The sequence below is a fragment of the Cyprinodon variegatus genome, unplaced genomic scaffold (assembly GCF_000732505.1).
Source record: "Cyprinodon variegatus isolate N-32 unplaced genomic scaffold, C_variegatus-1.0 Scaffold29, whole genome shotgun sequence".
In the NCBI taxonomy this organism is placed as follows: domain Eukaryota; kingdom Metazoa; phylum Chordata; class Actinopteri; order Cyprinodontiformes; family Cyprinodontidae; genus Cyprinodon; species Cyprinodon variegatus.
The window spans coordinates 1784043-1799412 of record NW_015150482.1 but is presented as its reverse complement, the minus strand read 5'-3'; the positions used below and the strand labels follow the sequence as shown (position 1 = coordinate 1799412).

Sequence of the window (15370 nt, the reverse complement as noted above, 5' to 3'; positions counted from 1 at the left end):
CATGTTATTGATGTTAAAACGTTTAAAGAGTTTAATTGAATAATTTCTTTGGGTTCTAGATTTTTGGTTTATAACATTAATCAAAGAACCCATGAGGTTATATGATTATTGAATTTCAGAATCAAAATAAAGTTTATTGCCAAGTAGGTTTGCACTTACAAGGTTTTTGACTTGAACATTGCTCCACGAAATGTGTAAAATTAGAAACTGTTGAAAGTAGCCTCAAACTTCTCCTTAGCTTCATAACTGACATGGCTGTGTATCGTCTAATTGATGGTGCTCCTATGAGAAACAATAATGAACTGATAAATATGCTAATAAAGGTACATCTGAAAGGCTTTCAAACTTTTAAAACAGTCCAGTGCTATTTTCTTATGTAACTTCAGAAGAAATGATCACCTCATTATATTTTGGTGATTGCAAATTTACATTTTGTGATTGAATTTTCAAAGTTCCTTGAAGTTTCTGCTACAACTGGATGTGATTATAAAAACTGGTTTCTCAGTTTACTTCTCTATTATTCGCTTTTTGTTTTTTTAAAAGGAAGAGACATAATCGGACGTCCGCATTTTGAACCTATGGCAAATCTGTATTATCATAGTAGGCTGTTGCTCCTGTGCAGAAGCATAACTTTCTGAAGGACTGGTGTGGACATGTCCCCACCAGTAATTTCAATACATTGTCTTTAGCAATATGTGGGGAAAATGTCTAAATCAGATTTTTCTGCTTTTGAAGGAGGATAATCACTAATGTATCTGAAAGGAAAAAATATCCATCAATCAATCCCCAATTTTCTGGATGGACTGATGGATGGATGGATGAATAAAGCTGAAATTGTGTGCATAGTAGGGAGGCATGATATATTGCTGTTGGCATCGGAATCGGCTGTTATTCATCCCTTTTTTATATACATTAATGTCTATCTATAAATATAAATATCAGTGTATTTTGATTATTCTGTGATCTCAGCAATAGGAAAGCATCCAACAAATATATGTTTCTGCTCATTTTTGGAAAATACAAACCCTATTGAAAGCGTTTGAGTAGAATAACTGTAGGTCCATCAGCCATAACCCTCAGGGTGTCCCCACCAACTTTCACCGCAAAGTTACACCCTTGCTCCTGTGCTCACCGTTTTAATCATATAGGTTACATTACACATTAGGCAGGTTTAACCTAAACCTTTATTTCAATATTCGACGTAGCTTTTTATTGCTGTTTTTCTAATACTATAAAAAAGAAGAAAAAAAACAAGCATACAAAGCCTGCAGGCAGCAGCAGCAGATAATGTGTTCAGGCAAGGTGACTCACTCCATCTAACTTTTATCTGCTGCTCTGACATGACCACGGATAAGATAATAATGTTATTCTTAACTTAACTTAAACATTTAACCACTGATATTTTGAAGTTCATGTTGGTGCAAGTATCTACTTAAATATGCATTTCATGTCAATATCTGCAGGGGCGGAGCTAGATGGGGGGCCAATCAGTGGCCACCAGTGTAGCTACACCTACCTCCCGCCCATGGTGGCAGCACTAATACTCTCAAGTGGAATGTTCAAACTTATTAAACATTTGATTTTTTCATATATTAACAACTATTATAAATAACTAAAACGCTGTGTTTATGCACTTCAGAATCTTAACATTAAAGGAATAGTACACCCAAAACATGATTAGCCTTCATTTTCTACTCACCCCCATGCTGAACAACACTCTGGAGTACTTTTTTGATATCTCAAATGCATCTGGAGATCTGGGAGGCTTCTTGCTGTCTGCTGACATTCAAATAATGGAGGTCCCCAGCGCCCGAGGCAGAAAGGTCCATAAAAGTCCACAAAAAAACGAGTCAATATTCCTCCATACTGCTCGTCCAACGTATTCCAAGTGTCCTGAGTGGGTAGCGTCCATAATTTACTCGAAACGAAGTCATTTAGAATGTTTTTAGAGCATAAACAGTAGTGTATAGGATTTCCTAAAAGCGCGTTCACGAGTCTACGGAAACCGCGGCAGACCAAACCAGATGAAAGTGCGCATTCAGCGTCTGCTCTGCCGATAATGCAAGCGTAGAAGAAGAAATGTGCTGTTTACCTGTGCAAAGAAAGAAACAATGAAAGAAAAATGTCTGAGGACTTCAGTGTTGAGGAAGAGCATGAGTTCTTTGCCGAGCTGAATGCGCACTTTCGTCTGGTTTGGTCTGCCGCGGTTTTCGTAGACTCGTGAACGCGCTTTCAGGAAATCCTATACACTACTGTTTATGCTCTAAAAACATTCTAAATGACTTTGTTTCGAGTAAATTATGGACGCTACCCACTCAGGACACTTGGAATACATTGGACGAGCAGTATGGAGGAATATTGAAACATTTTTTTGTGGACTTTTATGGACCTTTCTGCCTCGGGCACCATAGACCTCCATTATTTGAATGTCAGCAGACAGCAAGAAGCCTCCCAGATCTCCAGATGCATTTGAGATATCAAAAAGTACTCCAGAGTGTTGTTCAGCATGGGGGTGAGTAGAAAATGAAGGCTAATCATGTTTTGGGTGTACTATTCCTTTAAAGTTGACATATACAGAATTCATGTTCTTTTCAGAACTTTATTTTTGTGCTTTATGAGGTAAAGAGAAAATTGTGTCTCTGCAAGTCATCTAGGAGTCTTCAGTGAAATCATAGATAAATAATTACTTAATAATAACTTAAAAAATCTATTTAATGTAGATATTAGAACATATAAATATATTTTTTATGCAGAACAATTTTTGGCAAAAGTAGGTAAGTAATGACAATGGAGAAGAAGTTTGACCCAGAAATTTTGTCCCCTACAGCGCTAATTAGTCAGATGTTCATATATATCCCTCTATTTGTTAGGAAAGGCTGTAGGAAAGTATAGTTTGTCTTTATTTACAAAATATGGATGTTGTGGTTGTTCCTTTTGGAACAGTAGCCACCCCTCAGTGTACATTGGTTATTGCCTGGCCACCCTTATTAAACATTTTTGGCTACGCCTCTGAATTTCTGTCTACACAGTACACACAAGGAAAATAGTGCCTGGCGCATTTAGTTTTTTGGTCCTTGAGCGCTTCCGTCGGCGGGGCTGGCTGCATGGTACAGGGCTAATTTAGCCCTGGCTCGTACACTAAAAGGAACCCAGTTGTTGTAACAGAGTGCCATATATTCAGGAAATTATTCACCGGAAAGGTTTGTTTATATTACTAATTCACGTTGGAATATAACTTTTTAAAGATGTGACGACTAAACCAGGGGTTAACATAAAGGCAATCCACGGATAACATCACAGTAATGTACAGTCAAACGCTAAAGCTAACGGTGGCTAATGGCATCCCCGCTATGAGTAAACGTTTCTATCCGCCCGAAACACCTTTAGTTTCGTGTGACTCTTCGCTGTGTTTCGGTTTTCGTTGTAAATTAGCACCTGAGAGTCAGAATTGCTGAGATTCGCAGCACTTTGTATAGGAAGAGCGAATGCTTGTTTGTGCGGCTAACGTGGTGCTAACAATGGCTACATACCTTTGCTAGCTAAATGACAATTGATAGTAGCTATACGTTTTAAAGAGTGGGACTATAGCTAAAGCTTATGTTGATTTCCTGCTACGCTATATACATGCACTGGTGTCGAATATGGTATACGTTGCCTTTATTTGGACCCTACACCCACTTTTTTCTTATTTATGTTCCATTAAAACGGTTAAAGGGAGCACTTTGAATGGGATTCATGCCTGACTGTTGAGATGTGTTGTCTTTCTGCAGGGAGACCCATTTGATCCTCAGTGGCCCTTCATTTGTGCATCAATGAGTGAAGAAGCAGTGCCCAGCAGGCTCCCTGTCAGTGAGCCGGTGGAGAGGGATCAGGGAGAAAACACCGAAGAGAATCTCAAAACTGACAATACCTCTGAAGAACTGCCAGCCCCCTCAGATGGCCCTAAAGATGCAACCGGGGAATGCTTAGACGCAGCTGGTAGCACCCCAGCAGAGACTAAAGATGAGGTTAAGGCTGCTGGGGAGCCTCCAATGGACTGGTTTGAGCCACTTGAGGATGATGATGATGACGACGATAATGTCAACAGCCCAGGCAGAAATTATCCAGATGAAGAAAGCCTGATAGGAGAGACTGAGAGTGTTGCAGGCAGCGAGAGAACCTCAAGAAGAGTAAATGTGTATGTTTCACTTATTTTATTAGTACTTTTTTATCGTTTCACACAAAGTTTGTTTACTTAAACAGTAGGGCTGGGTAAAAAATCGATTTAATCGATTTTGAATCGATTCCTTTACGTTTTTGCAAAATCGATGTCTAAGGAATGAGATCGATTAGTTTTATAGTGACGTGCGTGGTGTTCACATTCAAATGAGCAGGAAAGATGAACCAAAATACTTCAAGCCAGACAGCTGCAAATATAGCTAATAGGTTGATTGAAGACATTAACCAATGGGGGCTGACCAGCAAACACCCTATAGTTGATACAGACATCGCTGCAAATATGGTTTGTGCAGCGGAGATAATGCAGCTCATGCATGTCTGCTGTGTCCCCGCTGTGTCACGTCTGTTTGCTCAAGTGAGGCTTTTTCACTTTTCACAAACAAGTTTGCACATTTGAGACAGTTTCGTTCACATCTCAAGTTTAAACTGTCCGATTTACAGTTTGCACTTTGTGTTTAATATGACAAGAAAAAAAAATACATGCATGTTTTGAAACACAGTTGAACCACTTTCATTATTGTGAAAACAGATCGAATCGAAATTAATCGATTTAGAACTGTATGAATCAAAATCGAATCGATTCAGGACTTTGGCCAAAATACCCAGCCCTATTAAACACCACAGTTTATTTTTTTCTTGTTCACATACAGTTTTTTTTTTTCTTCTATTTTTAAAATCTCATTTTAGAACACAAGGGTATCGGCGCAAGCGCGCACATCCTGATGAAGGATGGATTGATTGGCCGTCGCTTGGGCAAGGTTGGAAGCGAAAAGAGGTTGTTCGACGCTCAGGTTCCAGCATTGGCCAGGTTGATGTGTATTATTTAAGGTAAATAACAGACTGTTGATCAGCATGCAGCTATTTAGAATAAAATCTTCATTCAACTTTAGGATGTGTGCTTTAAATCAATACTGTGTATCTTTTAGCCACTAGGGGAGTTAGATCTGTGAACTCCAGGTTTATTTCCCCTAAAGCAGGCATGTCCAATGTCTGCCCTCGAGGTCCGCTGTCCTACAGGTTTTAGATGTCTCTCTGCTTCAACACAGCCGATTCTGATGATTGCAGTTCAGCAAAAGCCTGTGAAGGCTGTTATTAAGCCTCTAAAACCTGCAGGACAGTGATCCTCAAGGATCGACTTTGAACAATCCTGCCCCAAAGCAACTGACTACACTGCACTGTTGCTAAATGAAACCATGCTAATTGTTTTGGAGTCTAATAGCAAACTACTTAAAACAAGCAGATTAGGAAGTCATGGAGTTAATTGTGAAACTCAAGGCCACATTCATCCATCTAGATTTAATCTTGCACCAGAGAAATACTAATATATCTGATAATGTCTGTTTTTTTGTTTTTGTTTTTTGGCTAACAGCAACTTTTAGCTTAATAGCTCTTGTGTTTAATAGCAATTCACCAATGCAGCAGTTTACGAGCTGCTACTGAGCATATCAGCCACTATTAAACAAACAATTTAAATTACCATGTGATTGATTGTCTTAAATTATCAGAGAAAAAAAAAATGAATACTGATATCAATCATCACTAGCTGATGTATGGGCTCTGTAATGTAATGATTTAACAGGCATTGCAAACATAGAAGTAAAATGACTAGATTGCTGTGTATAATATAAATACAAAAAGAAAGGGCTTGATCCGCATCATTCATCTGATATCTGATCCAGCTAATTAGTCCCTGTCGGAGCCGATATCCAATAAGGGTATAGGAACGCTGTATCTCTATTATTTAAGGGGAGATCAGTCTGCCGTAAAGTGGCGCTGTGGTTAACATGATGGATTTAGATCCGCAGATCCGTCCCTCTTAAGTGACAATGATGAGTTTTGCAGATAGACATGAACAGAAAAGGCTTTTTTGTTGCACCTTAAGAGGCTGATTCCACAACTTTCTTTTGTGTTCTTTAGAGAGGTTAAGAACGTGTGTATGATTTATACTAATTTATTTCCCTGTCGGTCTGAAATCTATCACAATTCCTGTTATCCCTCCTTTATCTTTTGTGTTTCTTTTTATTATCCTAATGTTTTTTTAATTAGTCAGAATAAAAAGTAACAATCCCATAGCAGTCATGCATGTATAGCATACCATTGGGTAAATTAGATAGATAGTGGATAGTATAAAAAGAATCTTGTCATCAGATTCCTTAAATTAATTAATATGCAGTATTGTTTTTCTATTTGTGATTGTAATCGTTCTCCTTCACAGTCCACGGGGCGATCGAGTGAGAAGCAGAGTAGAATTAACTACAGTCCTCCATGGAACAGACTTGACAAACTTTGAATATAAGACTGGCAAGTTCTACGATGGGGAAGTCCCACCACCGAGAAGTCGAGGCAGGATAAAGGTATTACATACTACTCTTTTAGTCACTTCAAACGTGAAAACTAAAAAGCTTGCTTTAATGCCGTCGATCTGCCATCTTTTAGAAAAAGTTTCGGGAACGGTCCTCCTCAGAGTCCAGTTGGATGGAGAGAGGAGATGGGGCTGAGACTCCTGACTCCCATCACAGGCTCACACCAAGTTTCATTCACAAAAACATCACGAGCAACCAGAAGAGTGTCTACCTGAACAGCTTCACAGCAGATTTTAAACAAAGCCCCAGCTCTGAGGAAAAACTACCGGAGGAGAAAATTAGGCTTCCTTTTCCCTCGTCATCTCGGCCTCTCTCCTTACCTTCAATAAAAGGAGAATTTGGATCAGAGGAGAGCACTCTGTAAGTCTGTAACTTACCTGTGGTATTTCTTTATCGGGAACCGTTTTTTTCTTCCCCCTTTAAGCAGTTAGCTTTAATTAGGAGTGACTTGTGTTTCCTTTAAAAGTTTGACACATCAGGGGACCAGCTGAATCAGATGATATATCATATAATACTGTACTGTCAACGAAACTGACAACCAACCCCATGCATTCAAACCTAATGATCATAGCACTAAATTAGCTTATCTTGCTCAGATTAAACACCTATGATCCTATGCTGCATAACTATCACGAGACCGAACATCTAATGACCAATCCCCTCCCTTCCTGAAACAAAAACGGCTTTAAACAGAACTAGACCTTTTTGTTAATAGCGAGGTTTTACTTGTCTGATTAATACTGATTTGTTTTACATTGAGATGCATTAGTTGATACTGATGTAAAAGCTTAAGAAAAATCTGATTTCTTGGCTGCAATACCGCAGTATTCCCCTTCATCTGTTTACCAAGTCATTCAGAAGAACTAAAGAACTGCCAAGAAAATGCTTTAAGTTAAATGGAAAAGCAGAAAAAGATCACAATTATCAGATGTTTGATACACAAGATCTCAACTGAATACCAATCAGCAATAAATAAAAATTAATTTGAATATTTCATTCAAATCTAATCTACCCCTGAGTTAATGCCACCGCAACAGAAAAGGTGAGAATATATTTCAAAGCATGTCTTTAGTTTTTCCTTATTGATTTGTTTTTTCTCCTCTAAAAATCTTTGTTTCCTGATTAATTAAAAAAAGACACAACTAGTGGAGTAATAAACGAGTGAAACGGACAATAAATAGAACTCATCTGTAACTCATTACCGAATATGTAAGCCAAGTCTCATTCTCAGATAGACTTCTATGTTCTGCCACGGTCCTGTGCTGTCTTTTCGTTGTTATTGTGGTTTTCATCTAGCTACTTTTTGATTATGTAATCCATTATTTCTGTTTTTTTTATGCGCTTGGCCTCTCTGTACTGTTTTTTTTTTTTTTTTTGTGTGTGGAAAAAAATAAATAAAAGTTTGACACAATCAGATATCGTTTTTAAAGCTTTCTGAAATCATAAATAAACAAGCCTTGCCAGCATAATAAAACCTTAATTAATCTCATCTGAGAGAAGTTTTATAACAAACTGTCTGGGATTGGGATGAAGATCTAAAATAAAATAAGGGGCCTTCAAGGTGTGAGACCAGGCCTTCAGCTGCCAGGATAAGACTAAATGTGTACAGTCTATGTTTATAATCTTTGCTAGAGTGGGTATGAACTCAATATCACCTTGTTTCTCCACAGGCTCTGTGCAAAGTGTGGCATCTCCTTTACAGGTACATGGTATGACAAACAAAGAAAGAGGCCCTGCTGTCCCACCTGCTGGGGTACGTCTGTGTTAGTGTGCAGTTAACACTTCATAAATAAAACATTTTAACCAAAAGTATACATCTTCCCTTTTTAATCTTTTTTTTTCTTCTTTTTTTTTTTTTGAATCTCAGCAACATCAAAGTCAATACAGCACCCACTGATCCGCTTCAGGAAGGTAAAAGCATCACACTGATGTGTTTAGCTGCAGAAATAAATACAGGCAGTCAGCATGCTTCAAAATTCAGCGCACATTAGTACTGATTGTTTTCTCTGCAATGTAAATAAATGATTCAAGACTCTCATAAAAAAAAAAATCTAATTTTTCCTGGGATGGTCAGTGGATTCCCTGTGGTCAGTGTGTGGGGTGTCACAACAGCATCGACTGTGGCCAATGTGCTAACTGCAAGCATGGACTGCAAAGTCCCGACGCTAGAAAACGCCTGTGTCGGAAGCGTAGATGCATATGTCCCATACGCAAGGTGAGTGGACTCTTTCCGGGGCTTTCTTTTGTTTACCCTTTTTAGATTATTATTTTTGTTATTACTTTGTTACACTTTGTAAAACTGGGTTTCTTATTGTTTGTTTCCAGAATGTCCCAGGAAGCACTGGGGTCACCTACAAGAGGCCTTTTGGTGACACTGTAGATACATACGAAGACAGCGTACGTTTTTCCAAACAGCAAATCCATCATATTTATCTTTTCTCTCTTAATGTTTTTATTTTAATATTTGCCTTTGTTTTCTGTTATTTTTCTCAAAACAAAATTACAGAACGATGTTACAGAGTCACAGGTAACCCTTCTGTACCTTTTTGTTTATGTAAATAATAAATAGAAAACTAAATTAAGAAATCCATAATGGTGTTTTCTCCACTTAGCATCCAAGTCTTAAAAGCAGCGACACAGAGAACTTCTCCGTCAACGTGGACCTTGATGATGACGACATGTCAACAGACGATGATGAGGATGTGAGTGCACAGTCTTCCTTTGTTCTTATAGTAGCTCTTTAGCTCATAAATCCAGGGAAAGAAAAGAATCCGGTAATAATTGCTATTGTGTTTAATGAAACTGATAGAAGAAAACAGCCAAATTCTCTGCTGTTATCTAGCTGCTGAGGTTAATTAAGAAATTATCAGGGCCTGACTGTTCCATACAGTCTAAATTCCTCTGGAGCTGGAAGGATTAAGGCCAGGTTATTTATGTTTTTATCAAATTTATGTTTTTTTTTTTTTTTTTGGTTTAGTTTTTTTTCTTTTTTACATTTTAATGTTTTAGATGTCTTAAGTTATTGTATTTAAGAACCAGAGTTAATGCAAAAAGTTATTTTCAGACAGGGTATAGCTGAAAGGAGATCAAAGCTGTGGAGGGAAAAATTCATCAAAAAAGCAAAAGAGAAATAAAGTCTTCCATTGGTTTCTAAAAACGTATGAAGCCATTTCTTAAGCTTTGAGATTCCAGAAAGCTACGACGACATTTTATATATTTTATTCAATGTTTTCCGTATAGCATGTGTCTGCTGTGTTTCCTTTAAATCCAATGAATTGGGCTAACACTGATTGCAGACAACTCTTAACGCATATTATGTAAAATGCTGACAGTAGTTTTAAACGTATTGTTTTCCCTAAACTGGAACAGCATCTAAAGCCACAGCTGAGCTTAATGTCCATGTTAAAATATAGACAAAAAAAGACTTGACCTCTCAAAATGAGGATATTATACAGACAATTAAGCATGGTGGCGGTGGAGTCATGCTCTGGGTCTGCTTTACCCCTTTAGGAACTGGAATACTTGCTATAAATGATGGAATAAGATTAGAGCTCTGCTTTGTCTACCATGAAGTAATTAGTAAGAACATACACCCAATTATTTGTGGCCTTAAACCCAAGCATGATTTAAAATCACACTAGCAAGTCCATCTGTCAATGTTTAAAAAAAAAATCAACAAACAAAGATGAGGTATTGGGTGATCTTAACAAAAAAAGAACAATACTTTATCTATTTTGGCAGCAAAACCCTCCAAGGAGGCAGAGTTAAAAACAACTCTGCAAAGAGGAGTTTGTTTAAAGAGCTGCAAACTGTTTCTAACATCTGTTAAAGCAAAAACAAGTCAGGGTTTCTTGTGTTTTCATTCAGGGAGTTCTGGGATTGTTGCAGAAAGGCTTCAAGTTCTTCTGCAACAATCATATCTCTCTGTATTTAGACTATTTTGAAGGTGGCTGTTAGACAAAGTGTAATCAGCTCTTCTATAACCCAACTCTGCTGACTGTCCTTCTGCTGTGTTCTGTTTGTTCCCATTCAAGAGTTTTGGTAGAACTATTATAATGACTATAATGACCTCGATTCACAAACTAGTGGCTGGATTTTGAATGTTTCCACAAAAAAGAAGCAGGCGCCACCTAAAAACCGCACCAATTTCCTTCTCTTTTTATATTTCTGATCCCATTCTTGTTCTCAGTGGCACAAGAAGCGGAAGCGGCGTTCCTGTGGCGAGTGTAAGGCCTGTCTGTGCAGGAAAGACTGCGGTGTGTGTGATTTCTGTATAGACAAACCCAAATTTGGAGGCAGCAACAAGAAAAGACAGAAGTGTCGTCTACGGCAGTGTCAGAGGCAGGCGATGGTAGGACAGTTGCTTAGTGAAGAGATTTTTTTTTTTTCTTTGCTTCTGTCTTGTACGTTGTTGTGGTAAAATAACTGTGCATTTATTTGCCAGAGACATTTGCTGCCCTTCCAGATGGGAGCAGGTGAGTATGGACCAGATGGCCCATGGATGCCTGGCAGGCCCAGACCCCACTACACATACAGCCGGAAGACCGGCCTGAAGAGAAACTCAGATCAGCCGGCGGACATGGACTTCACCGACTATGACGATGATGATGACAGCAACTCGCAGCCGGTGAGTCTCTGAAGACCTTGGTCAGACACCTTGCCGTGTCTCCAAATGGATAATGGTTAGGGGTGGGCATTTCTGGTCTCTTGCTGTTTTAGCCAAACTGGGGATTGGAGCATTCCAGACAGATCCAACAGTCATTGGATGCCGATGTCAGGAATTACCAGTCTATGCAGGTTTGAAAAGTTTGTCTACACACAGAAGTCAAAGCTCTAAAACAAACAGAACATAAATCCTATTTTTTTTGTTTTTTTTGTTCCATCAGTCAAATCATTCCGATTTTGGGGTAAAGAACGGAGTGGCAGATCGATTCCCTCACATCAGCAATCATAACTACTCCCAACCAGTAAGTTTGCCTTTGCACTTCCCATCGCTTCCCTCCTTTATCACAAAAAAAAAAAAAAAGAAAACACATATGCTTATTAACTTCGACTTATTTTAAAGTCTGGGGACGACAGGTAGCTCAGTAGGTAGTAGGTAATCTGTTTAAAATCCTTTTAGAATCTCATGCTGTATTTATTTTTTCCTTTCCCTGTCTTCACCTATATTTTTTTCCAAATGCAACGCTATTGCTCCTTCACATATTAGGCTTGAAGAGAAGAACAGCTGTTTTTGTTTTGTTTTTTTAAACGTGGGCTTTAAAACATCCATGTTTTAACCACATTGCTGTGGACTGTGGTGTTTGTGCTCTCTGCTGGTCATTCCTCTCTTGGCTATCCTTTGCTCTCTATGGTTAGTTTATGCAAGACCTTCAGATAAAAGTGAGCCAAAGTGAAATGCATCTTGCCTCATTTTGGACTTGTGTACAACACATGGCTCATGCAGGGCAGCGACAGACGCCCTGGGTCAGTCTACTCATCTAAAATATGATAGCCAAAGTGAGCCCTCAAGGACCCATGGTTTGTTTTGTTTACATTTTTGGTTGGTGTAAAAAAAAGTTTAAATCTAACCTGTTATCAGGGGACTAGTTAAATGCAATAAAAGTATTTTTTGGCACTTTTAAGTAGCACACTACATTACTTTAACTACAATACATTCAGTTAACAAAGCTGAAATTGAGTGCACCTTTTAGTCAATCTTCCTTATGTTATTTTCTTAGTTTGTACATAAGTTAATTGTTCTTTATACTCAAGAGTTGGACTGAATAGATTTCTTTGCCGTAGGACCATCACAGCCAGTGGGACACAGAGAAATCCTTAAGAGGTGTTTCAAATCACTTGGAAGAAGAGGAGGAGGAGGAGGAGGAGTTACCCATGGTGAGTGCTCCTTTTTTTCCTGTTGAAACAGCCACGGATCATCCAGTGAATTCTTTCTTGTGTTATCCACAGATTACACAGATCTACAGTTTGGCCGAGAATCCAGCTGAAAAGGGTATAGACCTAGAAAACCAGCTGATGAAATTACTCCACTCCTTGCGCTCCTCCGTACTGCCGATCCTCTGGTACGCTATAGTCGCAGAGGGCCCGCAGTTGCAGCTCATCCAGTGTTCGAAGCAGTCCACCATGGCAGACACTATAGTGTTAATCAACCCTGGCTTCTACTATCAGGTCACTGTTCAAAAACAGCCGCTGCTACCCACCCACCCGCTGTATGACACACACCCGTCACGGTTAAGTACTGCAACTGATGTGGTCAGCCTGCTGTTGTCTCTGGAGAGGTATGTCGTGTGTCAAGGACTTCCTCCGAAAGAATCGGTTTTGAACAAAGGGCTGATCATACTAGAGCGGGCAGCAACGTGTGATTTCTTGGTCAAGAAGAATGAGAGAATTTGTTCAAGCTGCAAAGCGCTACAAGGACCTCAAACTCAGCACACAGACTGAAAATCAGTCACCCAATTGAAGCAGGGACTTTTTCTTTTGCAGTTGTGACATTTTCCTCTGTTCTTTCTTTTGTTAAGGCAATGGAGATATTGTATATAGTAAAAAAACTTTTGACAGACTTACCTCTGGACTGTGATATTATGTTTTCAATATATGAAAATCACCAAAGGAATTCCACGAGCTGTAAGAATATACCTTCCCCCCCCCCAACATTTTCATCACACTGGTATAGTTGATCTAAATAACTGTCTAGCTTCCTTTTTTTCCTCCATTGTGCGGTGTCCTTTAATTTTCCATGGTGCATCTGTCTTTTACTTGAAAAATGCCCCCTTTAATATTATTTCGTATTTGAATATTAGATTATCTAAGTTTGTTTAAGAACTTGGAATAAAGTAATGCTATTGGCAGTTGTCATCTCTGGCAACTCGGGGCTCCATGGTGTTGCTTTGCCATTGGAGCAGCAGTTGGATTCTGTTTGGGAGAAGAACTTGTCTGCAATTTGTGATTGTTGTAATATGTGATTGTTATGGGTTTAAATGATTATTTCTTTCTATGGCTCCTGGTCAGTTCGGCCTTTCACCAGTTCCCACCCACCCTTCAAAATTATGCTATGAACTACTTCTATTTTCTACCAATGCTCTAAAGTTGCAATCCTTTTTTTTATTTTTATTTTATGGATAAATTATAATGAGAATATGATTACCTTAGGTAGATATTATTTACAAGAGCTATAAAGTTCAATATAGTTCACAAAAACTTCTTTCAGTCTTGTCACAAAGACTCTTAATTTAGCCATCTTTGGTACGAAATGTTTTATAGGCAGCGACCAAAACCACAAATGAGCTTTTTTTTTCATGTGGCAATTATTATTTCCAATTCTTTTTTTTTTGTTAAACTGTTGACATGATCTGTTGTTTTGAGTCTTCAATACCCAATTGTTTGATGTATGCAGTGAAATGGACAAAATACAAAGTAATTTTAAACATCAGAAGAAGAAAAAAATCACTGTTAAACTTCAGCCAATGAGAATGTGTGATAATAGTAGCAGTATAGCAATGAATGAGCTGCTCCTGAAAGATAACAAGACACTACCTCTCCAAGTTAATATCTCATCAGGTTTCTCTTCCTGACACAAACACAAGTGGGAACTCGAAGCACGACGAAGCTACTTTACTCTACCGTTAACTTTTCAATCGTGTTTCAATTAAAAAGTGAACGGTTCATTTGCAGCAATGCTCGTGAAGCACTCCAGAACCACTAGTAGGTTCTTTTTTTTTTTTTCTTTTTATGAAAAATTCCACAATGAGGTCATTTCCAGATGTTTTTGCACAAAGGATGGCATAAGTTGAGGACATTGGTATAGAATCATTCTGAGGGCCTAAGCTAAATTGAATTCACCAGTCATGGGACTATTAGAAATTTATATATAGAATTTGAAGCCATCTGATATTTATATATTTTTTTGTTTAAATTTGTCATTTTTTCCTGCTCCTTTCCCCTTGCCTTTTTTGTTAAATAACTTTCTAACAATGTGAAATTATGCATTATCAACATGTTTTGTTTCTTTTCTTTTCTTCCCTTATGTGTGTGCATTTAATGCGACCAAATTCTGTTGCAATTTAGTTTTTTCATTAAAGTATATTTAAAAATTTAGATCAAAGGCTTTTGAATGAGCCCCCCTACCAAAAAAAAAAAAAAAAAAGGCTGTCCAGAAAACCAGTTTTTTGTTTTCCTCTTTATGTATTTGACATGATACTGGTGAACTTTTTGGGTTAATTTTGGGTTAATTGTATTTTGATCACACAAAACAGTCCACTGTTGTTAATAAAAGAATGAAACCTTCACTTTGCATTCTTTAAACCCAAACCTATCAGCCACTTCTGCTACATATCCTCCCAGCTTTATGTTCAACATCTCATTTCCAGTATTCTCTCTGGTAGCTTCAGTTTCCTGGACCATTAAACCTGCACCTTTTCCTCTAAGATCTCTTTTTTTTATATTCAATTGTTTTCCCTACCCATTTTTAATTGCTTATTTGAAATCTTTATCTCCTACTGTATTTGAGTACCCCCATATTCTGTACCTCTTTACAGTTAAATTTGCTTCATTTTGTTTAATTCTGTGAGGAACCGGAAGTATTCATCTCCATTAAACACTGTTAAAACATTAAGCTAAAAGAAAATCTGAGATAAATAGGAATTCTGAGTTTAAAGTCATAATTCTGAGATTAGTCATAATTCTGAGAAAAAAAAGTCAGAATTCTGACTTTTTTCGCATATTATACTGAGATAAAATTTAAAAATCAGTTGCATTTAAAAAAAAAATTCTGTGGGCCTAATCCTCTTCTG

General features: G+C 38.0%; 1 protein-coding gene across 2 annotated transcripts; it reads left to right on the top strand.

Moving 5' to 3' along the window:
* Window positions 1-3075: 3075 nt before the first annotated feature.
* LOC107100345 lies at window positions 3076-14860 on the top strand. 2 transcript variants are annotated; one of them, XM_015398807.1, is made up of 17 exons: window positions 3076-3200; window positions 3771-4177; window positions 4906-5046; window positions 6434-6572; window positions 6655-6941; window positions 8252-8334; window positions 8449-8492; window positions 8656-8796; window positions 8907-8978; window positions 9088-9108; window positions 9194-9283; window positions 10771-10932; window positions 11047-11208; window positions 11301-11378; window positions 11468-11548; window positions 12366-12458; window positions 12531-14860. In XM_015398807.1, the coding sequence occupies exons 2-17, from the start codon at window positions 3813-3815 to the stop codon at window positions 13020-13022; spliced, it is 2451 nt and encodes an 816-aa protein (XP_015254293.1). In that variant the 5' UTR covers window positions 3076-3200; window positions 3771-3812; the 3' UTR covers window positions 13023-14860. The 2 variants fall into 2 exon arrangements, with proteins under 2 accessions (XP_015254293.1, XP_015254285.1); XM_015398799.1 differs by having other exon boundaries at window positions 11026-11208.
* The last annotated feature ends 510 nt before the right edge of the window (window positions 14861-15370 follow it).

Coding starts and splice junctions, on each gene's coding strand:
- LOC107100345 (XM_015398799.1), top strand. CDS start 3,813: ATGAGTGAAGAAGCAGTGCCCAGCAGGCTCCCTGTCAGTGAGCCGGTG. Junction 6,573..6,654: donor GAAGTCGAGGCAGGATAAAG/GTATTACATACT, acceptor GCCATCTTTTAG/AAAAAGTTTCGGGAACGGTC. Junction 9,284..10,770: donor CAACAGACGATGATGAGGAT/GTGAGTGCACAG, acceptor TCTTGTTCTCAG/TGGCACAAGAAGCGGAAGCG.